The sequence below is a fragment of the Ochotona princeps genome, chromosome 26, assembly GCF_030435755.1.
Source record: "Ochotona princeps isolate mOchPri1 chromosome 26, mOchPri1.hap1, whole genome shotgun sequence".
Taxonomy (NCBI): Eukaryota; Metazoa; Chordata; class Mammalia; order Lagomorpha; family Ochotonidae; genus Ochotona; species Ochotona princeps.
The window spans coordinates 7,450,543-7,476,884 of NC_080857.1; the positions used below are offsets into that span (position 1 = coordinate 7,450,543).

Genomic DNA, 26,342 nt, shown 5'->3' on the forward strand with positions numbered 1-26,342 from the left:
TATAGAGTCTCTTGTCCCTTGTTGTGCAGCCTGGGTTTTATACCTGCCTTTGGTTCCTGACCCCAGCTTCCTGCTATTGCAGACTTTGGGAGGTCACAGTGATGGCTCAAGGGACTGGGTCACTGCCACCCACATGGGAGAATCGAGTTGTGTTTCCAGCTGCTGGCTTTGGTCCAGCCCAGCCTTGGCTGTTGTGGACACTGGGGAGTGATGGTTCGAGTACTCGGGTCCCTGTCACCTATGTGGGATGCCTTGCTGAAGTTCCTGTTTCTGACTTCAGCCTGGACCAGCTCTAAGTTTTTAAGCATTTGGAGAATGAACCAATGAATGTATGGAATCTTTCTTTTTTCTCTCTCTCTCTGGTGCTCTGCCTTACAAATAAGTAAAATATGTATACAAAAAACAGTGAAAATTTAAAAAATAAGCTTGTGGGGGGGTCTGGTGTTGTGGTATATAGAGTTAGGCTGCCACTTGCCATGCCACGTCAGAGTACTTGGTTCAATCCCCAGCTATTCCCCTTCTGATTAGTTCTCTGCTAATGTATCTGGGAAGACAGCAGCCATCCAAAGGGGAGACCAGGATGGAGTCCCTGGCTCCAAGCTTTGGCCTGACACAGACATGGCTGGTGTAGAGCCATCTGAAGAGTAAACCAGTTCATGGAACATGAAGAAAGTGATACACACACAAATTATTTTTTTTGCACCAAAAATGAACTTGCCTTTTAATTCTGTCTGACATGAACTTTTTGAAGTCCCTTTGTGCTCATGGATCCACATTTGGGTCTTCTCTGTCTTTAGAGATCCGTTTGGTTCCTTGCATGTACTTGGTTTCTCCCTGAAGGACACACCGTGCATTGGACATGCTGCATGAACCGTGTGTCACACACACACACACACACACACACACACGGGCTATCACAGGCCCTCCAATATCTCTTCACTGGGGAACCCCTTGCCCCACATTTCCCCTCAAGGCAGGAAGAAAGAGCAGAAATTCCCAAGGCAAGGCTGTTCTCAGGGCACAATCGCCATCTGTCACTCCCTGCTGGGAACATGTCAACATGCGTTGGCTGATAGTGGCGTTATTTATTGTCACAGTCTTCAATACGAATTTGAGCGGGAGTGGCTGTGAGCCAAGCATTCTTTACCCGCTCCTGTGGGACACTTGGCCCAGTGGGCAGAGCTGGGGTGGAACAGGTCAAGGGCAGAGGCAGGAGTCCCTTGCAGGGCAGGCTGGGGCTGGCTCTTTGCTGGAGCCAGGTGCCTGTGGAGAGTGGTAACACCTGGCTCCCATGTGGGGCCCAGACACCCAACCACTCAGGGCAGGAGATGAGGATGCGGCAGTGCCATCAGTATGGGTGGTGGGAGGTTTCACATTGTCAGGTGTCCTTGATTTCGTGCAGGTATAGCATGCAGAACCCTATGCCACACAAGGCCATTGTCCTCAGGAGGCTTGGCGCTGGACCCTGGACAGCCCACACCTCCTGCAAAAGGGTCATCTGGGTGGCAGGTGACAATAGCCACAGTGTCCAGTGGTGGCAGCTGGAGGTGGAGTGGGACAGAGGCAGCCAGAACGCTATGCTCCCTGCTCAGCTGGCCCTGCCAGCTGCTCCCGATCCCGCTTGGTCCCAGAGGACGTGGCCTCTGTTATTCCTGCATGGAGAGTGTTTAGCATCGGCTTGGTGCTTGGTGCTGGTTAGCTCTGTGAGCTCCATTTTCCCATCTGGAAAGTGGAGGTCCTGAGCCCACCTTGCAGGGGATGATTGTGAAAATGAATGTATCAGAAGTGGTGTCAAGCGCACCACATGATAAGTTGCAACTTTGAATGTGACTTCCAGGAGCAGTGGGCCCTGCACTGGAGTTGGGGAGAAGATGAGGAGGAATAAGACTGAAGCAGGGATCAGGGTGGGGGGTCGGGCAGGTGAGGGCAGGACCCACAAAGTCAACAGGCGTGGGGGAAGGCCAGGCGGATCCGGAGCAGTCCTGAGACTAGGCTGGTGCATGGGTGTCTCATGACAATCTCTCCTGCTAGGTCACAGCAAGAGGCACCTGGAGGTCCTGGATGGGGAGCCTGGGTGCTCCGCCCTGAAGCGCAGGGCAAGGTGACAGGGAAGATGTATGCTTCAGTTTGAACACATTCTTAACAGTGACTGTGCCTTGTGCCTGCACTGCACGCCCTGGGAAATATGAGAGTTGTGAACACAGACCCAGCTCAAGTGCTGTACACCAAAGTTGGCTGCAGAGCAGTGGGAGATGATCCAGGCACAGACACCTCACCCCAGGAGTGCGGTGGGACTAGAGGGCTCCTTGGAGCTCTGGGAAGGGGCAGGAACCCAGGCTCTGAGATTCCCCTGGATGAATACAGCCCAGCAACTGGACTGCCAGCATCTATTGGCAGGGAGCACTCTTTTTACTGTTAAATGCTCCAGGAGGGGAGCTGGCATGGCAGCACAGCAGGTTAAATGGTTGCCTGCAATGCTACCATCTCATATAAGCACTGGTTCGAGTCTTGGTTGCTCCACTTTCCATAAAGCTCCCTACTAATGAAAATTGAAAGGCAGCAAATGACAGCCCAAGGACTTGGACCCCTGCCACCACATGGGAGACTTATCTAAGCTCCTGGTTCCTGGCTTTGGCCAGACCCAGCTCCATCTCTTGTGGTCATTTGGGAGATGAGCCAGCAGATGGATCTGTCTCTCCCCCCACCCCATCCCCTTCTCTCTGTAACTCTGTCATTGAAATTTAAAACAAAAATCAGTATTAAAAAAAACGTGCTCAGAGATGCTTATTATCCAGCACCTGCAGTAGATATTTACCAACCTTTGTTTAACACATGGATGTTTAACACATGGACTAGCAAGCCTAATACGACATGCCTTTGTCAATCAAATAATGGTTTCTGTCAAGATAATGGACTTCCAGAGTGTGATGGCATAGAACAGCCAAGGGACACTGAGAGCAGATGTTCCAGGCTTTCCCATCTCTCCTGATTCTGGTGATCTGAGCTGCCATGTCCCCTGCCATGGGAGGTTGGTGTCTCCTTAGATACAACCTAGTGACATCACCAACTGTCCACCAGCTGAGACAAGCAGGTGACTGGCACCTCTGGCAACTCGGAAGTTCTGGAAACATGTGGGTGATGTTCTCTGGCATGTTTATGTGTGTGTTTGTATTTCAGATGTGGACGAATGTGCAACTGATTCCCACCAGTGCAACCCCACCCAGATCTGCATCAACACTGAAGGAGGTTACACCTGCTCCTGCACAGACGGATACTGGCTGCTGGAAGGCCAGTGCTTAGGTACCAGCTGTCCAGGGCTCCCAGGCACTGGGAAGTGAATGGTTCCAGGCCTAGTGTGAGATGTGGGTATGGTTGGGTGGTGGTTGGTCGGGGGTAGGGGGGAGTCAAAAGCTATTGGGCTTATGGAAATCACCAGCCCTTTTAAATCAGTTGTTGCCATCACTGTCATATCATAGACTGGGAGAAATAGGCAAAGAATGCCCATTGACTGCTTTAGTCCCCCAAATGCCACAAAAGCTGGGATTTAGGCAAGCCCAAACCAGGAGCCAGTTCTGGTATCTTGTGTGGTTGGTGGGGACCCAGCAATGTATGTACGCCAGCCCCATGGCCTCCCATTAACAGGAGAGTGGAGACAGAAGCTGGGACCAGGAGCTGAGCTCAGGCACTTGTATGGGGCATCATGGCATCTCGGCCACTTTCTTCATGGCTAGGCCAGATGCCTGCCTCATCATCACAGTTCCTGGATGTGTATTTTAGGATCATATCCAGGCTTCCTGCCTGCCCTCAGGAAGTTTATCCTAAGCCGGGAAGGGATAGAGTGAGGATTATTCTGCCCGTTAGAAATCACAACGAAGAAAAATGAACACTTTGCCTTAGAAGGAAACGTTCCAAGTCTCACATGTGGACGAATAGGGCCAGACAGACAGCACCTCATCTTTGCCTCCCTCCGCCACCCCCTCTCCACGAGCTATGACCTCGCCTTTTCCTCCCAAGGAGTTGGTCATCAGCCCTTAAGGGTTTTGTCTCTCCCGGTTGGCATCATGATCCGATCTCTATTTTTGCTGGAGAGCTCTTCGCCTTTCCTCTCTTGTTTCGGGCTCTGCCAAATGAATGAATTCATATCTAGCTGTCACTTTGAGTTCTATTTCTAGGGTGTGACTTCTGTGCTGCATTTTCTTGGAAAAGCACTGCCAGTTTAAGTTGTCTAGGACACTAGTCTGTGGCTTGAATGTGAGTGCTAGAGGAGCAGAGAAGCAGATCCAAACAGCATCATGGAAACAAAAAATGAAAGGAGCCTCTCTCCATGCCTCTGTTGATTCAGACTGAGCTCGGGTGTGCCCTCAAGGCCTGGCTTGGCGTGCTTCTGCTTTCCAGACAGCATGGAAGAGCTGGTGTACACAGACATTGGAGAATATGACAACTGCAGTGCATTGAAGCAACCTCTACTCTCACAGAACCTTTTATACTACTGATTCAAGGAATTTACGATATAGAATTTCTTGGAGTCAGAAGGGATGTGGATCTTATGTCATCCAACTTTGATAGAGTTAGAGACTGGCTCAAAAAAAGCAGAGTGCTAGCTAGCCTGAAGATGGGTTGGTTCCATCTCTGGTCTCCTGTGTCTCTGGCCAGTCTTCACTTTCAGCACAGGCGGCACTAGAGAGACAGAGGCGACCAGACTACACTGGCTCCATTCTAGAGACTTTGAGGTTAGGAAACCCCTCCTGCCCTGGACATTCCTGTGCCTGGGAGGGGTTTTCTCTCCCACAGAGCCCTCACCTGGGGGGCGCTGCTCCCCACCGGTGCCATGGCGCACAGTCAGCTCACGCTACATGGCAGAAACGACCCTTCCTAGTTGTGGGTGAACCCATGATTTCCCCCGGCCAAACTCCTTTGTGTTCTAGAACACACATTTCATGGCCACCCACCACCCGCTCTACGTACTTAGGGAGGCATTGCTGCTTTTGCAAACAAACAAGGAGCATATGACCAACTGCACCCTGGGAAAAGCAGCAACCCAGTGGGCTGTCCAAGCTGGGACACCTCAGGGCTCAGGCGTTAGGCCGGAAGTGGCTGGAGCAGTGGTGGGTGTTTGACACAGCAGTTAAGAGATACTATTTGAGACACGCACATTTGCCCTGAGATGCCTGGTTGGAGCCCTGGCTCCTCCATTTCCAATCCGGCTTCCTGCTAAAGTGCACACTCTGGGAGACAGCAGGTGGTGGCCCAAGTAGCTCATCTCCTGTCACCCACGTGGAAGACCAGATGACTCCTGGCTTCAGTGTGGCCCGTCCCTGGCTGCTTGTGGGCATTTGGAGAGTGAATCAGCAAATGGATGTTCTCTCTCAATCTTTCCTTTCTCTCTCTCTCCTCTCTGCCTGTCATCTTTCAAATAAGATGACAATAAATAAATTAAAACTTTAGACAGAAGTAAGAGGACCTCAGGGGCATGGCACAGAATCAAGACAGAGACTGGGAAGCAAGGGGCCATCCTGGCACAGCCTTCAAGGGTCTGAGCTTCTCACCAGAGGCTGGGATGCCTGGGCCCTGGGGCCAGGGAACTGGGGTCCCAGGGAGAGCAACGTGGGCAGTTTGTGTGTGGGCAGCGGGGAGGGAAGGTAAATTAAGGATCAGTAACAAGCGCAGTCAGGTCAACTGGTCTCAGCAGGAGCCAGTTCAGGTGAGGACTTTGTCTCCCCCTGGAGGCCAGAGGTTCATTCAGGAGGCCCTACCGGAGGGGCGTGAATTCTGCCAGCCATTCAACTCAAGGAGTAGACAAGTGCTTTGCTGGCAATGCCAGGCACCTCGTGGATTGACTCACGTGTCCGCTAGGTCTTACTGTCCAGCTCTGCTAGAAGGGTGCTCTCACCCCCAAGGCTGCTGCTTCCCCTGGCAGGCCAACATGGCTCGGAGGATGCACATTTATCCAGGGTGTTCTGTCTGCTCTAGTGCAGGGAGGAGATGCAAGGTGAATGGCAGTGTCCTTGGGTTCCTGGACCCAGAGGCTCCGGACAGTGGTGCAGCCCGGTCGTCCTGGCCGGTGCTGCCTCTGGTTCCTGACCGCTGAGCACTTTTATTGTTAACAATGCTCGCGGGGAGCCACATATGGTGCTGTTGTGGCTTCTTCTGATATGTCAGGCTCACTTGTCCCTTCTCAGAGTGGTGAAAAGCCCATATAGAATCTTCTATTTACATTGTAAGAGTTGATGGAATCCAATGGCCCTGGGTTCCACTCAGGCATAAGTTCCACCTACAGCTGCCAACTTGCAAGAAGGGTCCGGGGTACCTCAGGGTTCAGAGAGGAAGGTGGAGAGCAGCCCTGAGACTTGGTGGGAGCTTCTTGGCACTGGATGCTCCTTCATTTCCCTGGGTGAGCCTGTTCTAGGAGAAGTGGGCACAGATGCCACGCTGGCTGTGGCATCGGTGAGATAGGAGGGGACCCGCCTCACCCTGCCTTGTGTTTCTGTTTGCAGACATTGATGAATGTCGCTATGGCTACTGCCAACAGCTCTGTGCAAATGTTCCTGGCTCCTATTCCTGTACGTGCAACCCTGGCTTTACCCTCAATGAAGACGGAAGGTCTTGCCAAGGTAGGTGACGTGCAAGATTGCTTGAACAGGCTGCCAAACCCTGAATGCAAAATGCCACCTTTGAGCTGTGCCCAGTTGCCTGTCACCGCCCAGCCATCCCCACTGCTTACAGAAAACTGACACCTGAGCTGGGAAACATCACAAGCAGTGCAGTGAGGACTGTTGAGAGTAGACCCATCACCTGGCCAGGGAACTTAGCGCTTCAAGGGCTTAATTCATCTGGCACCTCCTCCTACAGGTACTCTCCATTCTGGGCCAGGGGCCTGGTAACAAAGACCCCCAAAGAATGCCCAGCAGGTTCCAGAAGACAACAAAAGCATGCTCTGTTTCCACCGCAATCACTGATAAGCAAGAAAAACAAGAATCTGTGCCTGTTGCAGCTCCAGCTTCCTCCGCCCTCAGTTGGAAGGCTTCTGGTGCTCAGGAAGTGAATGAGGGACTTCACCCAAGGAATTAGTGCAAGTCCTGGCTCTGCCTCCCCTTCCTGCCCTGGTCCCTACCCTTGGGGCCCTGCTCTGGGCTTCCAGGCCCTGACAGTCACTAGGAGGTGCGGTGTGCAGGTTGCACTGGGGATGTAGAATGAGCGCCTTGTCTGGCGTCACCACCAGGTCACGCAGAGCCCCATTTCCTTGTCACATCACTTGAGCTCTGGCCAGTGGGCCGTCAGCCAGCTCATTGGAGGCTGTTTTGTCTCTATTAGCTTCATCAGATTGCAAATGCTGGGTAAACAGGAAGGCATCAGAGTGGCAGAACCAGAGCCAGGCCTTCTAGAGTCAGTTCTGCCCACCGTGCCAAGACATCTCTCAGCTGTGTGCCTGTTGCCAGCAGGGGCCATTTTCTCCTGAGAGCAGAGGCTGGTCACAGGGTAGGAGCTGGGCAAGGAAGCTGAAAGAACAGGGCCCTTCCTGCCCGCTGGAATAGGGAGCGGGCGCCTGGCTTCCCTGCCCTTGAGATACGTGGCTTAGAGCAGCTGCAAGCTTCTCAGTGCCCAGGCCAGCGGGTGGGACTGGCTGGCAGGTTCTCCCTGCAGGGTGGCACTGTGTGCCCAACACCTCCCGAGGAGCAGCTATGCGCAGCAGAGCCAAAGGGGATGAGTCTGTGACCTGGAGCAGGTGGCACACCTGGCAGTGCCAAGTACAGTGGTAGGATAAGGTGACAGCACACTCCCAGGCCTGAACATGGAGACCAGGCTCTGCAAATTTCGTCAGAGGGGCCCCTGGGCTGCAGAGCGTGAAGCCTTTGTCATCCTAATGCCTATTGCATGGGCTGGTCAAGGTCACAGGACAGCAGCAGCCTTGTGGGAAAAGACAGGCGGGAGTTATGGCTTTGCAGCTTCAGGAGATTGCCCAGCATGGCCACAGTCCTCTCCATAACCCACTTAGCCTGTGCAGTGAGGATGTGGTCCTGGAGCAGAGCTTGAATGTGAGATCCTATATAATCCGTGATGTGATTTAGATGAGAAACGGTCATGGTTCTTTGTTTATGGGAGTTGATGAGAGTGAGAGAAGAGCTGGTGGGGATGGCATGCAGCAGGTGTGGCCTGGACATCTTTGTGGGAGTAGACTAGCAGGTGGACATGCACACACATAAGCACTCTATAAAACTCATGGAAATGGGATGAAGAGATGTATTTATTTTGATTCCCCTTGAAAGTGAAGTCCGTGCATATACTATATGCTTTTTTTGTAATATTCATTTTCCATGAACTTTCTGCAGACCCCTTATTTGCCTGGATCTCAGATGTTTTGCAAGTGACACCTCTGGTTGAGCTCCATTTGATGCAATCATGGCAGGTGCCATCTCGACAGCATGTATCTGAGATGTTTTCCTTGGTCCCAGGGAGAACCTTGGGGCCGGAGCTCCTCGCCCAGTGCGTCCTGGGGTTGTGGATGCTGGGGCCCGTCTCATGGTGGTGGAGAGTCTGTGCCATGCCTGGCTGATGGCCAGCGGTGTGCTTTGGCTTTCTGCAGATGTGAATGAGTGTGCCACAGAGAACCCCTGCGTGCAAAGCTGCGTCAACACCTATGGCTCTTTCATCTGCCGCTGCGACCCGGGATATGAACTGGAGGATGATGGTGTTCGTTGCAGTGGTAATGAGCTTGCCGTTGGAGTCTCCTGCTGAGCTGGGGGACCCGGGGGGTGGGGGATGGCAAGGGCTTCCTGCACAGGTGTTTCCTCTCATTTCCTGGACACACATCCGGGTTGGGACATTTCCCAGTGTAAGAGGGTCCAAAGCACACAGAACAGAGGTGAACCACTCCCTGGGAGGGGAAAAGGGACGGGGAAGCCTCATGTTTCCTGTCATCTGATCCCTAATGCAAAAGTCAGCACAGCCACCTTCAGAGACCTGAGATGGAGTTGATGAGGGTAGAGAGGTGCTCCATTTGGCACGTTAAGTTGAGTTACCTGTCCTCACTGGCACTCAAGTCCTACTGACCCGGAAACCATGGCGTATCTCATCAGATAGGGCAGGTGGGGCGTGGGAGGAATGAGATCATGGACATATAAACACACACACTTTTGTGAACTTCTGAAATCTCTCCAGATGACCAGGGCCTAGCTCCAAGCCTGGCAGATCATCAGCTCACAATAAGTAGGGCCTGAAAATCCGTGAATGAAGGATTGAATGGCCAGTGCATGAAGTCATCATCGTTTGTTGTGCGAACATAGACGTGGTGGCTGGGTTGACCTTTCAGAAATTCCTTCCAAGCCCAAAGGACTGCAGGTCTCTCCCTGCACTTGTTTGCTGACTGTATTCAAATTTTCTTATTAACCACCTCTGTTTCCTCTGGAAAGTTCCATTTGAATTTCCTAGACAGTGAGAAAGCTGTTATGGGACTGGCAGCTCCTAGAGAAGAGGAAACACACTCCATTCCTGTTTGTCTCACTCACATCCCACACAGAGCTGTGGACCACTCCATCCGCTTCCCTTCCATTCCCACTGTATTTCTGCTTCCTTCTCTTTCCTTGTTTTCTGTAAACATGGAAGAAAACGTCCTTCCTCCACTTTGGGCATTGTTGGTGGTTGTGAATTGGAAGCATCCATGTTTTCTGCACCTCACTGGACTTTGCAGAGGAACTGGGCCACACTACAGCCAGGAAGTCTTGCTGTCTTACAGGGTAGCATTTCCTAAGCTGGGGTTTTGCAGTAACCGGATTGATCTCCAGAGAGTCCTAGGGACTCAACCCCCCAAAACAAAGGAGTACTTCTCTCTGAGACCTGGATATCCGGTACACACAGGCAACCACAGTGCCTTTAAATATCAGTCCAGGAGCAGAAACCAATGCCTTTGGGCAATGAGAACCAGCCAACTGCTTCTCAAAACTGGCCTCCCACCCCCCAGCATACTGCTGGGTACTCCAAGTCCAGTGTTGTGAGATGGATCAGTTCTTCCTCCAGACTCCCTGTGGAGCCACAGCCGGAGGGAGCCATCTGCAGGGGCCGCAAGCATGGGAAACTGCGTAGGCGCTGAGTGGGGCTGAGTTTAAATTGGAGCTTAACCCTGACCCACTATCCTGAGCCAAATCATTTCCTTTGTTTAAAAAAAATCCACTGACCAACCAGTGGATGCTTAGACAGATCGATGGACCGAAAGCAGCATTTCATCCGTCTTCCTGAAATGGAAGGATGCGAGGCTTCGGTTGCCTCCAGGAACCTGCGTCCTTGCTGGTCAGGCATGCACTTCAGCTGACTTGCTTTACACCTCTCCCCGCGGCGGTCGCTGGGATGCCCTTTTTCCTTAGGACCTTTCCTTCTGCTGGAGCTTGGTGAATAGGACTGGCTGGGAGGGAGGGTGTGTCTCTGGCTCTTCCTTCCTTCCTCCCTTCCTTGCTTCCTCTCCAGGGCAGACACAGCTGTGTTATCACAGCTGGTGTGGCAGCAGACTGCTCCTGGTCCTCCACATCTCTCAGGGATTTGCTGAGCTGAGCCCAACCTGTAAACCATGGTGGGGTTTCAGTGTCCAGCCAGAACAGGGTGGAGCCACAGCCCTTCAGGGGCAGGTGGGTGGGGCCCTATCAGCCCCTCCCTGCCCAGTGGGAGACACTGGCCCTCTCCCTGCTTGGGGCATTTCCCCAGTCCCTGGACTGCCGGCATCCTCCCTTCCCTACCCTGTTACTCCTGAGCACTGTTTACTCAGGGAGACGCTGTAGCATCCTGCTCTGTGTGTGAGACCCAGAGGTGGGCCGGCTGGGTTCACGCTCCAGATTTTCCACTTACTGGTTGTCATTGAATTTGGGCAAGTGACCTAACCCTCTGCAAGCTTCTACTTTCCTTCTGTAAGCTGTGGACATGGGAATAGCACCTGTCCCACAGTGCTGAGGTGGGGTTGAGAGATGAGGCCCAGAGAGCATTTACCCTGGTGCTTGGCCCGCAGGGAGCCTCCAGAGTTGACAAGTGTCACTGCCACTCCGTGTGTCATCAGACCCTCTGCTGTGACAGGCTGGGGTGGGGACCTGGGCCTCTTACAGCTTTCTGGGGGAGTTGGAGGATGAATGAGAGATAGATTCCACCTGTGCACGCCTCCAAATGGCAAATCAGTATGCTGCTTCTGCTGGTCCATCACCCAATGCCTAAAGATGCCTGATAGGAAACAGGGAGAAGTGTTCTTTCCCAGACATCACACGGGGAAGCAGGCTCGTGTGCGAGCCGAGCCACCAGTGGTCTGTTAGTGCAAGAGAGCAATCCAAGGACACATCACATGGGGAAACGAGGGAGAACAAGCTTTTGGGAAACAACAAATGCAAGAAAAACATGTTTTCTTTGGCTTGCTTGCCGAATGAGGCTCAAACAAGGGCTCTCTTGCCAAACTCTGCGTGTGGGGCGGGGATGTCTTTGCTAGAAGGCTTGCTTCTGCATCAACTGTCACAGCCCATGGGGACCACCGCAATTCCCCAGCTCTGCAGCCAGAGGGGTCCTGGTCCAGGCTCGTGAAAGGCACTGCCTCTGTGGGCCTGTCTGAGCTGGCAGGTCGCAGGGAGAGAGTTTGTCTTTCAAGGAAGGTTTTACTGCAGTAACTTTTTTTTTTAAATACAACTGACAGCCCCTCCTCAGCCTTCTGGGTGCGTCCCCTTTTTTTCTACGGGATTCCAGAAACTCTTTTGTTTCTTAACTTGGGGAGATGGGAATCTGCTACAATTTGTGGGTCCTGGGGAAGAGCTCTAGAGGCAAACAGCTGTCAGGTGCCTGACAGCTCCCAGGTGGGGGTGGACTCACTTGCACGGCAAAAGGACTCCGTTGGGAGCAACTGATGTGACTGGGCAGGGCTGGTGGGAGCTTTGTGCAGCTGGATTTAGGCTCCATGAAATGTCTTAGTAATTAGAGCTGTGTTCAGTAGGGAGTGAGCTTCCCACCAGTGGCAAGGCTCAAGGAGTGAATTAGGGCCAGTGCTGTGAGTGCAGTGGATTAAGCCACCACCTGTAACACCACCATCCTATGCAGGCACTAGTTTATGTCCTGGTTGCTCCACTTCTCATCCAATTCCCGGCTAATACACCTGGGAAAGCAGTGCATAAAAAAGCAGTGAACTCATGTGGGTGACCAGGAAGAAGCTGCAGGTTTCTGACTTGGGCTCAGCCCAGTTCTGGTAATTGTGGCCATTTGGGAAGTGAACCAGCAGATGAAATCTCTCTTTCTGACCCCACCTTTCAAATAAACAAATAAATATTTTTTAAAAAGAAGTAAATTAGTAACTTGTTGACAGCAAAGCTATTGTTTGTGTCTGGAGAGCACACAGTTAGCGTAGCTGGCTGCTAGTCTCCTGTTCTTGGTAGTTGTAAACAGCAAGTGTAACCTTGTCACCCCCCAGATATGGACGAGTGCAGCTTCTCTGAGTTCCTCTGCCAACATGAGTGTGTGAACCAGCCTGGCACATACTTCTGCTCCTGCCCCACAGGCTACATCCTGCTGGACGACAACCGAAGCTGCCAAGGTAAGGCTGTCCTGGAGGGCTTGGCTGGGGGAAGTGCAAGGTGGTGCTAAGGGCCATGTGGGTGTCCTCACTGACAAATCCTGTGCCAGGGATGAGGTGGGAGTGGATGCTGGCGGTGCTGGGAAAAACAGGATACCTGGGGTGGTGCCTTCCCCACTGTGACCTGCCTCTTAGCCAGGACCTGGCCGCTGCCACTATGGTCATGAACTCTGCACGTACAGGTGGCCACCTCTAAGGGTCAGTTCCTGCCTTTACAGGCTTGTCTCTGTGGCCCCTCCATGGTCTGCTCCAGACACAGCCATGTGATCCTGGCTCAGGAGTCAGAGGCCAGGCTGTCTCAGGCAGCCTGCAGGGCAGCTGGCTCAGCCTTCCTCTATTGATAGATCTATTGATCTATCCTGCTTGTTTTCTATTTGTCTCCACATGTGCAGAGAATGGATGCTCAGGAGACCTCCTGCATCTGACTCTGTGTCCTGCAAGGGCCAGGACAAAGGGGCTAGGCTTCTCCTGATAGGTTGCTTGGCCTGATTGACAGCTGTATACTCCAATCACTGTGGGATCAGTGCAGAGGTAATGGGGCCTATTTTCAGCCTCTGTGAGCCTGCCTGGCCCCCAAACTAAGTGAGAATTCTCCCTAGCAGTGCTGGGCAATAGGAATACTGCACGAGCTACCAAGGTGAACCAGCAAAGTTATGTTTTCTGGCAGCCACACTGAGTAAAACTAAGCAAGTAAAGTTCCATATAATGCCATATTTTATTTAATGCAATGTGATCTAAGAGATTATCATTTCAGCACATACTGAATATAAAAATGATTGAGGTGGTTCACATTCGTTCAGAGCTGTATACATCTGGTGTGTGTGTTGTCTGCTTACAGCACATTGCAGTTTGGACTTACTCACTATAGGTGGCCACATGTGGCCACTTGCTCCTGAGTAAGACTGGGGCAGGCCTGCCCTGGCCCCTGCTCCTAGCGCTGGGCTTAGCAGAGCACTGCCTCACTCCAGCTTCTCGTCTGCCCTGCATTTCAGACATCAACGAGTGTGAGCACAGGAACCACACGTGCACCTTGCAGCAGACCTGCTATAACTTGCAGGGGGGCTTCAAGTGCATCGACCCCATCCGCTGCGAGGAGCCTTACCTGCGCATCAGCGACAAGTAGGTCATGCTGTCCCTGAGGGAAAGGGACGTGTGGGTGAGGGGCCTGCTTCAGGAGGCTGGCAGAGCCTGAGTGTACCTGCCGGGGGACCCAGGAGGCCTCGCGTAACTCCTACCATACGCCCAGCTGCTCTGCGCCATGCCTCCCCAGTGCCATGGCTGAAGGCAGAGCCTCTAGAAACTGACCCAAAGAAACTGGCACGTTCCTTCTCTGCCCTTTAACAGTCATTCTGGATAACATAGGGACTTGCCTTGCTGGGCCTCCCTTGCTGGGGGGATGTTGCTGGATGCAGGTTCAGGGCCCATGAGCTTGGGTGGGTAACAAGCTCCCAGGTGAAATGCAGGCTTCTGGTTTCCTGGGACCACTTAAGCATCAAGGAGCTCAAGTGTTTGCTGAAAAGTTCTCAATACCTAGGAGTGTTGAGCTCGGCTCTGATCAAGATTCTGACCTTCCAGTGGGCAACATTTTATGAAATCATCAGGTGGCACATGTTAGCATTGAGAAGATTAAAGTAGAAACAGCCTTCACAGGGTGCAGGCACCAGCATTGTGGTTTTGTGTCCTTGGCAGCCTAGAAGTTTCTTTTCATTTTCTTTCAGCCCCTGTTGATCTATCCTGCTTTGTTTTCCATTTGTCTCCACATGTGCACACACATGCATACAAACACAACATACACATATTCACACACAGGATCATGAGTATATACAGGCAAGCACATGTGTGCACACACAGTTTCTGCACCCCTCAGGCACTAGCCCCATGCAGCACCAGGCTTTCCCCTGGGAGGGATGGGCTGCAATGTATGTGCTGTCCTACCCTCTCCAGACCCAGCATCTGACAGGGGAGTTCCTGGCTTCCACTGTGGTCCCCACTAGGATTAGAAGCCAGCAGGCCAGGGGCACAGTGGGAAAGGCGCCTGGCCCATGGTGCCTGAGCAGCCCGACTCTGCCTTCTGCTTGAAAGGGCCTTTGTGGTGAGACAGAGCTGCAGGCTGCTTCGCCAGCATCCATTCCCAATTCTCTCTGGTTAGCTGGGTTTCCGACTGTAGCCTTGTGGTCCTGCCAGGCTGAACAGAACTTGCTGTATCTCCGCCCTGGCACCCCTGGCCACACTGCTCTGTGCGCATGAGCCTGCTGCCATATGGAAGGCATCTTCCCATGTCTGTGAGGCCAAACCTGCCCCATCCTGTGATGGTGGCTTCTGTGCCACTTCCCCCGGCTCTGGGTGATCTGCTTCAGCTGGGAACCATCACTCTCTTCTCCAGAATTCTTTTAGGAAACAGCTCTTTCCACGTGACACATGACATTTTAATGTGGCCATCTTGATGAAGCCTTTAAAAGTGAACCGTCAGGCGCTGTCTTTATTCAGTTGTTCAGTGTCACTTGAGCTCCCACTGTGTGATCAGTGCTATGATCCTTGCTCTTCTCTCCCCCAGAGCAATGTATCTATTCATTTAAAAGGCAGAGTGACAGGGAGGGATGTAGAGAAAGAGATCTCCCATCCAGCAGTGTGTTTTCCCAAATGGCTGCAGTGGCCTCAGTTGAACTGGAACAAAGCCAAAGACTTGGAACTGTATCCTGGTCTCCCATATGAGTGGCACTCTGAGTCATCTTCCACCACTTTCTCCAGTGCATTAGCAGAAAGCTGGATCGGAAATGGGGTGCTTGGAAGCAACCGCTGGGCTCTCACACGGTCTCCTCCTTTCCCCCAGTCGCTGCATGTGTCCTGCCGAGAACCCTGGCTGCCGGGACCAGCCCTTCACCATCCTGTTTCGGGACATGGATGTGGTGTCGGGACGCTCTGTTCCTGCCGACATCTTCCAGATGCAAGCTACCACGCGCTACCCAGGGGCCTATTACATTTTCCAGATCAAGTCTGGCAATGAGGGCAGAGAATTCTACATGCGGGTAAGAGATTGGGGGAGCTGGACTGTTTGTCTTTAGCGATGACCTTGTGTTGTGTCACCTGGGAACCTAGTTATGGGTAAGAGTACAGGTACAAGGGACAAGCTTGAGAAGAGAAGCCTGGAGGGGGTGGCAAGTAGGAGTTCCAGGTTCTGCTTGCCATCACTGTCTGTGTGGCCTTGTGCGAGATACCTGTAACCCTGAAGACCCCTGGCCTGTGAAATGAGAACTTGGGCCACACTGCAATTGTAGGTCCCTTTTGTTCCAAAAAGGCTGTGGGAGAGGCCTTCACACCTCCCTTGCCCATCCATTAGGCCAGTATTTATCAGGTTCTAGAAAATAAGGATACAGGGTTGGAGAACTGCCCCTTAGCTCCACCTTCATGGTGCCCTGTCGACCCTGGCTTGCACAGGTGACCTCTGCCCTCTTTCTCCAGTGCAGTGGCCACGGTGCTGTTTAAGTCACAGTTCAATGAGATGGAAAATTGGGCTCTCCCTTGGTGCTGGTCCCGTTCCCAGTGCTCAGTGCATGGCTCCTGCCTTAGCTCGCGCAGGTACAGAGCATGCTTATCACGATAGGAAGTGTGATTAGGCTGCACTTGTTTTGGGGTGCGAGCAAGATCATAAGGTTTATTAAGGAGTCTTTATTAACCAAGCTTGGTAATAATAGAGCACACTAGAAATAGCAAATCACACATCCATACAGCAATCCAGCCAATCATAATCCAACCAAACATAACCCCAAGAGGAACAAATGCTCATTATCCTTAAGTCCATCTGTGAAGCTGAAGACCTATGTCTCAGCTTCCCCAACGATATAAGAGACGTGCAACGAGAAACGTGGACACACTTACAAAGCTGCAGACATTCGCCTTTCCCTGGCTTCTCTGCTCACCTCTCCTGGAATTCCTGATACTACACAACCCAGAAACAACATTGTTATATCCATGGTCCCATCTAAGCAGTACATGGGGACCATGCTCAGGGGATTACCTGTCCTGGGTCAGCCAAGAGTCAAGGTGCCAGAGTAACGGAAGCACCTGGCCAGAAAGAGAGTGAACCCCTGCTTCACAGGCCTTTTAAAGGGGCTTGTAAGGGGAGTGGTTATACAACAATGCAATACCATCCCCTCTCCGATGATAGGTGAGTCACAGGTGGGCAGGAGCGAATACCTAAGTGGGGAGGGGGAGTGACTGAGGATGGAATTAACATTTCATTGCTGTTAGGACCCACCTTCAGGACAGAGGGTAGGGGATACAGCCACATTTCACTTACCCACCGTCGATGGGTGCTGGCTATCACTAGCTGAACCCCATAACACGCTGACTCACCACTAGGATGCAACATGTCTAAGCACAACATGCTCACTGTCTTGCAAAGTGCAGGCAGGTATCACTCACTGCCCTGCTGTGTGTCACTCAGCTCCTTTTCCGGCTGCCCCAGGAGTGGTCACACCTCCCTAGAGACACCATTCAGTGTGAATGCAGCCGCTTAATCTCCCAGCATCAGATCCCTCCCAGAGCACGGTCCAGAGTTGGGGTGCTGCTGTGTCTAGCTCAAGATGGCACAGAAGTGTCCACTCAAGGTTCTGCAGGGCAGGCATCTGAAGTTGGATTCCCTGGGCTGGAGTCTGGGCATGGGCAGGGCCACACGCCCTGCCAGGCTATGGAGGAGGAGCCAATCCTTGCCTCCCCCTGCCCTGGTGGCTGCTGGCATCTTGTGAACATGCTCACACCCCTTGAATCTGCCTCCTTGTCTGTGTGCAGCAAGTCTCCCTTGCTTCCTTCACACAGTGACACTGGTGGCTTGGGTTAGGGTCCATCCGCATAATCCAGGACACTTCTGCAAAGACCCTGGCTCCACACGAGGCAGTACTTACAGGTTCTGAGGATTAGGCACCTGGGCATGTCTGGGGAAGGGTAGTATCACTAAGCCAACAACACCCCAGGAGCCTGCATTTCCAGTAGGTACTGCCTGTGATCCTCCAGGGTCACTGTGCGGAGGCCGTTGGATGTTTCTCCCTTTTCCCAAGAGGTTAGTCCAAGGATAGAGAACCACGTGTTGGAGCTCTCGAGGACCCCTCTGCACTTTTCCAGATTTTGCCTCTGCCATAGAGATGCACTAAACACAGGACAGAGTTGGAAGCAAGGTTAGAAATTACCCCAGGGACAGATAGGTCCAGAGCCACGGGAGGACTCTCCCAGGGAGGTCCCTTGTAGTGAGTGGTTGGATGTGGGCTCTGGGGCCAGGCCTGCTTTGCTCCACACCCTGGGATGTCCTAACCTGTGACCTTGGTCTCAGCACCTGCCCTCTTGGAGTCACTCACTTCCTCATTGCTCCAGGAAGAGACAATAACCATGTTTACTGTGGGATCATCTGCTTGATGCCATGTCTGCCACATAGCAGGGCATCTTATCAACCAGGTGACGTTCAGTGGGGCTGAGACAGCCAAGAGCTTCCCTTTCCTCCTCTGCTGGCCCAAACCCAGGCATGCCTTTCTCTTGCTGCTGGCTGCCTTATTCTGCCGTGGTGTCAGTGGACATGTCAGCCTCTCAGTCCATGGCAAGGCTTCCCAAACCCCTCACGGTAGGGGTGGGGAGGGGCAAGGTCAGCTTCTCCATGGCCCTCCTCTTCCACTCCCAGCCATGGCACTGACTTCAGCCCCAGCAGAGTTGGGGATGGGCTGAGGAGGGCAAGGGACTCTACTGCCACCATTGGAAACAGGCGTTGATGCCATCTCGGGGGCAGAAGCCCAGATAGATGCTGTCACTTTCATAGGAGTGTTGGGCAGATTTGTCCGATAACCTGGCACTGAGCCTCCCTGACGTGGGTGGTAGGGCTTCTGCATGACCATCTCTACCCAAAGCCTCTTTTCAGAACCATGTCCCACACAGAGTCTCCATGGTGGTGGTGGGTCTCATTGTACTCTCCCAGATGGCCCTGACACAGGACACCTGTCTCCACTCCCAGCAGCTCTTCTGCTCACTGCTCATGGGATCACCATCTCTAGACTTCTTCAAGAGAGCCCAGTAGCACTCTCTGTGACCTTGAACCCCAGGGGACCTGCATCTGTGAACAATTCTCTTGAAACTCCTTCTGCTTGCTCACAGGGGTGATAGGCACATCTGATAGTGGGTATATAGACTGGAGGTGGGGGAAACAGCTGGTTTTAGGTTCTGCCTTGTAATAGGTGTGTGGTGCCTACACCTAGCATATAGCAGCAGGAGCCAGTCGTGGGGGGGCCCAGAACACATCCAGGTGCCTACTGGATACTGGTCCTCTGGTCTGCACAGTAGCCCTAGGCTGGAGGATCACTTTAGCATCCCAGTTGGACAAAAAAAGCACTGCTCCCAGAGACTATGCAGCCTGCCCCTGCCCTCACCATAGTTAGTGCCAGAGCAGGATTCAAACCCAGGCAATCTGGACCAACACCTGTTCTCTCACGCTGCTCTCTAGAATGGAGGATAGTTTGAGCCTTTCTGCTAGCCTTGGGGTCTCAGCACGCCCTGGGCTAACAAGAAAGGTCTCTGTAACAGTAGAGAGTATTCAATGAACGTTGCCACCGTTAGAAAGATGTTATTATGGCTGCCACCACCACTGCTGTGGTTATGGGATCCTGAGCTCTTGTGCCTTGGAGAAGCTGGGAGAGCTACCCAGAGTGCTAGATCACTGAGGACTTTTGCTGTCTGACTGTGAGATTCACTGTTTATTACAAGTGTTTGTGTAGAGCTGATCTCACCCAGCAGGCAGACCATACTCACCCACACATGGACGTAGCATGTGTATGCATGTGCACACCTCAGCTGTACACACATGCATGCATGCTGCCACACATATACACACATACGTACACACACTTATCACAAGCCATGTTGTCTGTCTCACATCAGTCCATGGACAGAGGACAGCTGATGGGCTTTGGCCAGGTAGCTCAGGGATACAATTAGGACCAGAAGAAGGAGCAGGGTCATGGGGGTTGACTGTTTACCTTGTGACACACACAGATCAGGTGGAGGGCCCAGGGAAGCTGACTTGCTATGGCCTGACTGCTTGCCCTGTGCCAGACATTGCCACCCTGTGTGGTGAATCAGAGCAAATGCAAGTATGTTTGGGGGAGCAGGGCTGAGAAGAGAGATACCTGCTAGGCTGCTTGTAGCTGCCTCTCACCCAGGCTTTGAGCATCCAGGTGCATTCTTTTGTTATCATCATTGCTACAGCACAGGGCATGTGGTCTGAGCTGGGCACTGTGGGTTCAAGGAGAGAAGAGGCAACATAGCAAGTGTAACACAATGTGATGGTTTGCAAACCAAGTGTGTGCCCTGGGACTGTAAAGAAGACTCACCCTAGAGCGTGCTGCTGAGCAGCAGGGTTTCTGTGGTCTATGCTATTTTCATGGCTTTGTGTTGTATTCTCAGCTCATCTGTGTCGGGTGATGAGGACTGTTGAGTATGAAATGTTTGGAGGGGTCTCACCAAATGCCTGACACCCTAACTGCCACCACCACCTTCATCATCACAGCCACCACTAACCTCCTCCCCCTCACTTCCTACCCATGGCCACCAAGGACCAGGGACTCTTAGGAGATCTGTGCCAGACTGTGCCCTGCAAACCTAATGGGTGGGCAGTGGTTGCCATCTGCTCTTCTGGTGGGCACTGAACCCTGCTTGGTGCTTATAGATGTGCCACCCTTCTTTCCTTCTTAAAAAGAAAAAAAGATTTATTTTCATTGGAAAGACAGGGATTCCATCTACTGTTTCACTCCCCAAATAGCCATAATGGCCAGAGCTGAGCTGGTCCACCCAGACACCAGGAGAATATTCTGGGTCTTTTATGTGAGTGCAGGGTCCCAAGGCTTTGGGCCATTCTCTGCTGCTTTCCCAGGCACATTAGTGGGGAGCTGAGTTGAGAGTGAGGCGGCTGAAACATGAACTGGTGCCCATATGGGATGCTGGTGCCGCGGGCAGAGGCTTGACTCACTGGGCCTTTCTCAGACCCAGCAGAGACTGGACTCCATGACCTCTCAGGTGCCTTTCCACAGTTTACAAGGAAAGCCCAAAGGAGCAACCTGGAAGTCACCACTTGCTCCATTCTCCCTTCCAGACCCCAAGAAGATCCCCTTCCAGTGTGCTGCCTTCAATTTAGGAACCCCAACCCTCAGCTTTTGTTCCTTTATGCGCACAGTGAAAGCTAGCCAGGGTTGCAGATGTCAATGCCAGGGCAGGGTTACAGGGGAGGTGGGAGGAGAGTGCTCCCCTATGAGGCTGTGCCCTCTGAAGTCCTGGCCCTGGGCCTGAGGTTGTGCAAGGGCTGACAAGGAAGTCCCAGCTATCGCCCGCATGAGCAAGTGCCAGTTACGCCAGCGCTGACGGGAATGGATGGAGCCACTGCCAAGAGGAAATGGGCCAGCTGTCAGCTGCCCATTGCCCAGTGCCCAGTGCCCAGTGCAAGAGGACAGGGTGGTTCCATTCTTGGTCTGCACCTGTCTGCCCACCAGCCTGCCCTGCCTTCAGGCCTGTCCTAGTTCTTAGGGGTGTTCAGAGCTTTGTGGGGTACCCTGCCTTTATGGAGACAGGTGTAACCTTCAGTTCATCTAGCCCCTTGACTGAACAGGAGCCCCATGCATCTTGTGGAAGCCTTTGTCTTGTATTGTTTCTGTTACAGGTGCCCTCTAGCCACCTTCGGCTGCCTGCTGTACCACCCACTACATCTACCCTCTGGGTCTGGGCTGGCGATAACAGAACTTTCATCATTCTGCTCTGTTGTTATGCTGTGACAAAAGCCTAGGGCTCAGTGCCAGCTGGAAATACCAGATGGAAGCCCTCAGCTCTGCCAGAATCTCTGAGTGACCCCAAGCCATTGCTTAATCTCTCTGGGCCTTAATTTAGTTATTTATAAAATGGAGGACTCATGAGACAGACCACAGAATAGCCCTCAGAGCAGCTGGAGTCCCTCACCAGGGTCCTGAGCCTTTATATTGACACTTAGCACTTTTCCTTCTTAAAAGATTCATCTTTTTTATTTGAAAGGCAGAGTTAGAGAGAGAGGGAGGAGAGAGAGAGCTTCCATCTGCTGGTTCACTCCCCAGATGGCTGCAACAGCTGGGGCTGGGCCAGGCTGAACCAGGAGTCTGGGGTTTCTTCCTATTCTCCCATAGGAATGGCCGGGACTCAAGCCCTTGGGCCATCTTCTGTTGTTTCCCAAACCATTAGCAGGGAGCTGGATTGGTGCCCATATGGAATACTGGCATTCTGGACAGCGGTTTTACCCACTGTGCCCAACATTAGCCCAGGCATTTTGTAATTTCCGACGTATACACGAATCAATCCAGGGTTGTGCTACCCTGCAGCTCCTGGCTCAGGCTATCCTAGGTGGAGCCCGAGCTCCTCTACTTGTCGTGACACTTATATTGCTGGCCCGGAGTCCACACTTGGAGTAGCGAGGCTGGTCAGGGTTTTTATGGGGAGTAAATAAGCAGATGTGCATCATGGCTGGAAGGATACGTCAGCCTGGTGGCTGCTCAGCATTGTCAGGTCTCTCTGCGTGCCTCCTTGCAAGTTTCAGAAACAGTCCATGGAGGAGCAAAGTTCACATGGGCAATTAGATCCACGGTGAGGGCTCACGGAACACAGTGGCTATCTGTGTGCTGCAGGCTGCTGTGTAAGGGCCCTTCCCAAGTGTCCTCCACAGATAGACTGACCTGGAAAACCTTGGATCGGGCCCCTGTGAGTGTGAGGATTTCAAAAGTTGCCTGGGTGCATCTGATGCCTCATGTTTGGAGTTGCCAGTCTGGTCCAGTTTAGAGGTGTGGCACCAAGAGGTATAGGAAGAGCCTTGTCACGCAGTAAGTTCCGCTAATTGCTCACTCATTCATCTAAGATACAAGGTGGTTCTTTGGTGTCTACAGAGGACTGGTTCTAGGACCCTGCAGATAGCAGTTCTTTAGGATGCTTAAGTCCCCTATATAAAATAGTGTAGTATTGATGTCAGCGTTGTAGCATACCAAGTTAAGCTTCTGCTTGGGTGCTGGCATCCATGTGGGCATATGTTTGAGTCCCAGCTGCTCCAGTTCCAATCCAGCTCCCTGCTAATGCACCTGGGAAAGCAGCAGAGGATGGCCCAAGTCCTTGGGTCCCTGCACCCATAAGAGAGGCCCAGAAGAATCTCCTGGCTCCTGGCTTCATCATTTAGGAAGTGAACCAACAGATGGAGGTTTCTCTCTCTAACTCTGCCTTTCGCATAAATAAAATTAATCTTAAAAAGGTCCAATATTTTAACAGAACCTGTGCTCTGCTTCCTGGCGTATTTCACATCACCTCTAGATGACGTGTATGGCCTCACGTAGTGGGTGTATGTTGTGAACAGATGTTCTGCTGTATTGGTTAAGGATCAATGACAAGAAAAACAGTCCGCACATATTCAGGTTGGGTGGAGTTGGTTTCTGAATCATTTTAACTTGTGGTTGACTGAATTGGTGTATGTGGAACTCATGGGTGTGGGGTCCTGATCCTGACTGTACCCCTCAAACACCTGCTATGTTCCAGGTACCTGGTGGGGTCCTGGGGGCATTCACTGAGGAGCCTGACCTTGACCTTGATCCCTTATGGGGCTCATGACTAGCCAGGCACAGAGGAGATAGGCAGTTACACGCAGTTCAAAACCTTTTAGTTCTTCACAAGGGCAGAGGGGCTGGGGGACCAGGGTTAGACTGGGGGATTGCTTATTTGGAAGTGATTTTTTAGGTTGGCAGGAAAGAGCCAGGGGGCGAGTGGGCAAAGCTGGGGTAGGAGTGTGGCACAACTGAGGCAACAGGCGGGCAGTTGGTGGAGGTGGGGGTGCTGTCAGCCAGGCCTGGTACTCCCATCGGGCCATCTCTCACTGCTGTCCCCTGGATCTGTCCACAGCAAACGGGCCCCATCAGCGCCACCCTGGTGATGACACGTCCCATCAAAGGCCCCCGGGACATCGAGCTGGACTTGGAAATGATCACTGTCAACACCGTCATCAACTTCCGAGGCAGCTCCGTGATCCGACTGCGCATCTACGTGTCGCAGTACCCATTCTGAGCCCCCGGCGGCGGGAGCCTCTGACACTGCCCCTCGCCAGCACCCAGGGACAGCAGGAGAGGGAATGAGAGGGAGGAGGAGGGCGAGGCAGACTCATTGAGCGTGTCCCCGAGGATTCAGTCTCCCCACCCCTGCCTGCACCATCGCAGACCTGTCACCCCGAAGGACACCCCCATCCTCAGTTGCTCTGACACAGTTGCCCACAAGTATTGTCCTTGACCCTGTGTGGGAGGTCCCCAGTGACCTCTACACCCATATTTTTCAAAGAAAAGAGATGAAGTTGGCTGGGGTTTGAGTCTGCGTTCGAAGACTGTGAACAGCCCGCTCTTCCCCTCTGCCAGGCCTGCTTGTTCCTCTCGCTGTGTGGCTGCTTTGCAAGTGCCTGCTGGGCCATGCTGGGCCATGCTGGGCCATGCTGGGCCACGCTGGGCCACGCTGGGTCATGCTGGTTATAGCTAACTGCCTTCTCGCTCATACTGAGAAGCCAATGCAGTAAACCACAGCAGGATGGAAGAGTCACTTTCAAAGCCATGCCTGATATTTTCTGCCATCAAAGAAGTTTGACTTGTCGTTAAATGTGTATAGCTGTTTAATCCTTTCTGTTTTGAGTAATTTTTAAAGTAAGTGGTAGCATTCTTTAAAAGGCTTCAACACATATTATGTTCTGTCTTCCCACACCCCCATCTGCTCTTCATTTTACCCCAATGTTTTCTTGGCCACCCGTCCCTCCACAGCCCCATCATGCTTTTTTTTAAAAAAGAATTTTATCTAACTGGGTTGGAAGGCAAAGGTCTCCAAACCAATTAAATATTTGAAGAGATCTTGTGTTTGTTTTATTTTGACACCCCAATGGGTTCCATATATGTGGGTTGGTTCTTGCTCTGATTAAACCTGCTTATTGTGGCCTGGCATGGAAGGCTCCTCCTGGGGCACAAAGGCTTGAGTGGTGGGCAGAGGATGGGGATGGCCGAGAGGGTAGGAGGAGCTTCAGTTCCAAGGTCTGTTTCACTCAACCTGAAAGAAGCCTCTTTGGGGGTTAATCTGAGTACTGTCCTGAAACACAAGTGTATTTGTGTTCCTCTAAACCCAGGCTCTGGGGGATACATAGGAGAGCTAGTAGAACTTTGAAGAGGAAGAAGTGGATTCCTTGGGACCCTCTTCCAGAGACCCTAATATTATTGGTCTTAGGCAAGGCCTATACATCAGCATTTTCAAAAACTAAAAAACTACTCAGCCCTGGCTGTTGTGACCACTTTTTAAAAGATTTATTTATTAGTTTTATTGGAAAGTCAGATATACAAAGAGAAAGAGAAACAGACAGAAAGATCTTTCGTCCACTGGTTCACTCCCCAAATAGCTGCAACAGCTGGAGCTGAGCTGATTCAAAGCCAGGAACCAGGAGCTTCTGGGTCTCCCATGAGGTTGCAGGATGCCAAGACTTTGTGCCTTCTTCATTGCTTTCCTAGGCTACAAGCAGGGAACTGGATGGGAAGTGGAGCAGCCAGGATACGAACTGGCACCCATATGGGATCCCAGTGCATGCAAGGCAAGGACTTTAGCAGCTAGGCTATTGCACCAGGCCCTGTTGTTGCCATTTAAGGAGTGAACCAGTGGATGGAAGATATCTCTCCACCTATACCTGCACTCTCCTCTTGTAACTCTCACTTTCAAGTATGTATAAATCTTATTTTTAAAAAAACTCATAAGTTGCCAAAGTTGAGAATTCCTTATTATACATTGCATTCACTTTTTTTTTTTTTTTTTTTGCTCTAATGAACTTCCTGAGACAGGCTACTTAGAGAAGAGCTTTATGTTGGCTCAGGGCTATGGTCAAGGGCCATCTGGTGATGATCTTCTCGTTGGCCAAACCTCAAGGCAGCACAGGGCATCTCTTGACTCATGCGTGTCTGTGTCTGCTCCAGCCTCTCCCGCTCTTCTGATGCCGTTGACCGGCATCCAGTGCTGGGGACTGCACCCTAACAACCTTATCTAAAATCAACCCCTCATTGATGTGCCTCCTGTAAATACCATATCTGGGCTAAGCTTTACTCTCTTAGCTCATAGTGGAAATATTTTTGTTGTTGTTAGATTTATTTATTTATTTGGAAGGCATGGGGAGAAACACAGTTACCTATCACCTACTTGTTGAAGTCCCTTCCATATCCAGGGCTAGCCAGGCTGAAGCCAGGAACCAGAGCCTCCATCCAGGTTTCCCATTTGAGAAGCTGAGATTCAAGTACCTGGCCCACCATCTGTTGCCTCCCAAGGGCATTAGCAGGAAGCTGAATTGGAAGTGGAGTAGTGGGGACTTGAACTGGCACTCTGGTATGGCATGGGGACAGTCTAAGCCATGGTCTAATCCGTTGTGCTACATCCCCTGCTCTCACAACAGCAATTAAATGCCAACCTGGGTTTCAGGGAACAAACTATGTTTAAAGTGTGGCATAAGCTCTAGAAAGAGCAGTGGATAGAAAGGGCCTGTGTCCTGAGTGCTCTGCCCTCCACGTCTTTTCAGTTCATCGTTGGATTCATTGTCCCTTTCCTGAGTAGGGAGTCTGGATTTCCCTCAAGCCGAGGAACCCCAGGCAAAGGCACAGGGAATGTTTCAGGTCTCAGATTGGAGAACAGGTCAGGACAGCAGCTTGCCGTCCTGGCTTGAGGTTTCAGACACTGACAG

The 26,342-nt window shown here is 52.0% G+C and overlaps 1 protein-coding gene across 1 annotated transcript in view; it reads left to right on the forward strand.

Moving 5' to 3' along the window:
- The window catches only part of FBLN5 (fibulin 5), a 65,556-nt gene extending 41,071 nt beyond the window's left edge, over positions 1 to 24,485 (forward strand). The window contains exons 5-11 of the mRNA XM_004584338.4: positions 3,178 to 3,300; positions 6,495 to 6,611; positions 8,582 to 8,701; positions 12,419 to 12,541; positions 13,573 to 13,699; positions 15,411 to 15,606; positions 23,504 to 24,485. Of these exons, the coding sequence (XP_004584395.1) occupies positions 3,178 to 3,300; positions 6,495 to 6,611; positions 8,582 to 8,701; positions 12,419 to 12,541; positions 13,573 to 13,699; positions 15,411 to 15,606; positions 23,504 to 23,665 (968 nt within the window). The 3' untranslated portion in view covers positions 23,666 to 24,485. The remainder of the gene's footprint in view (positions 1 to 3,177; positions 3,301 to 6,494; positions 6,612 to 8,581; positions 8,702 to 12,418; positions 12,542 to 13,572; positions 13,700 to 15,410; positions 15,607 to 23,503) is intronic.
- The last annotated feature ends 1,857 nt before the right edge of the window (positions 24,486 to 26,342 follow it).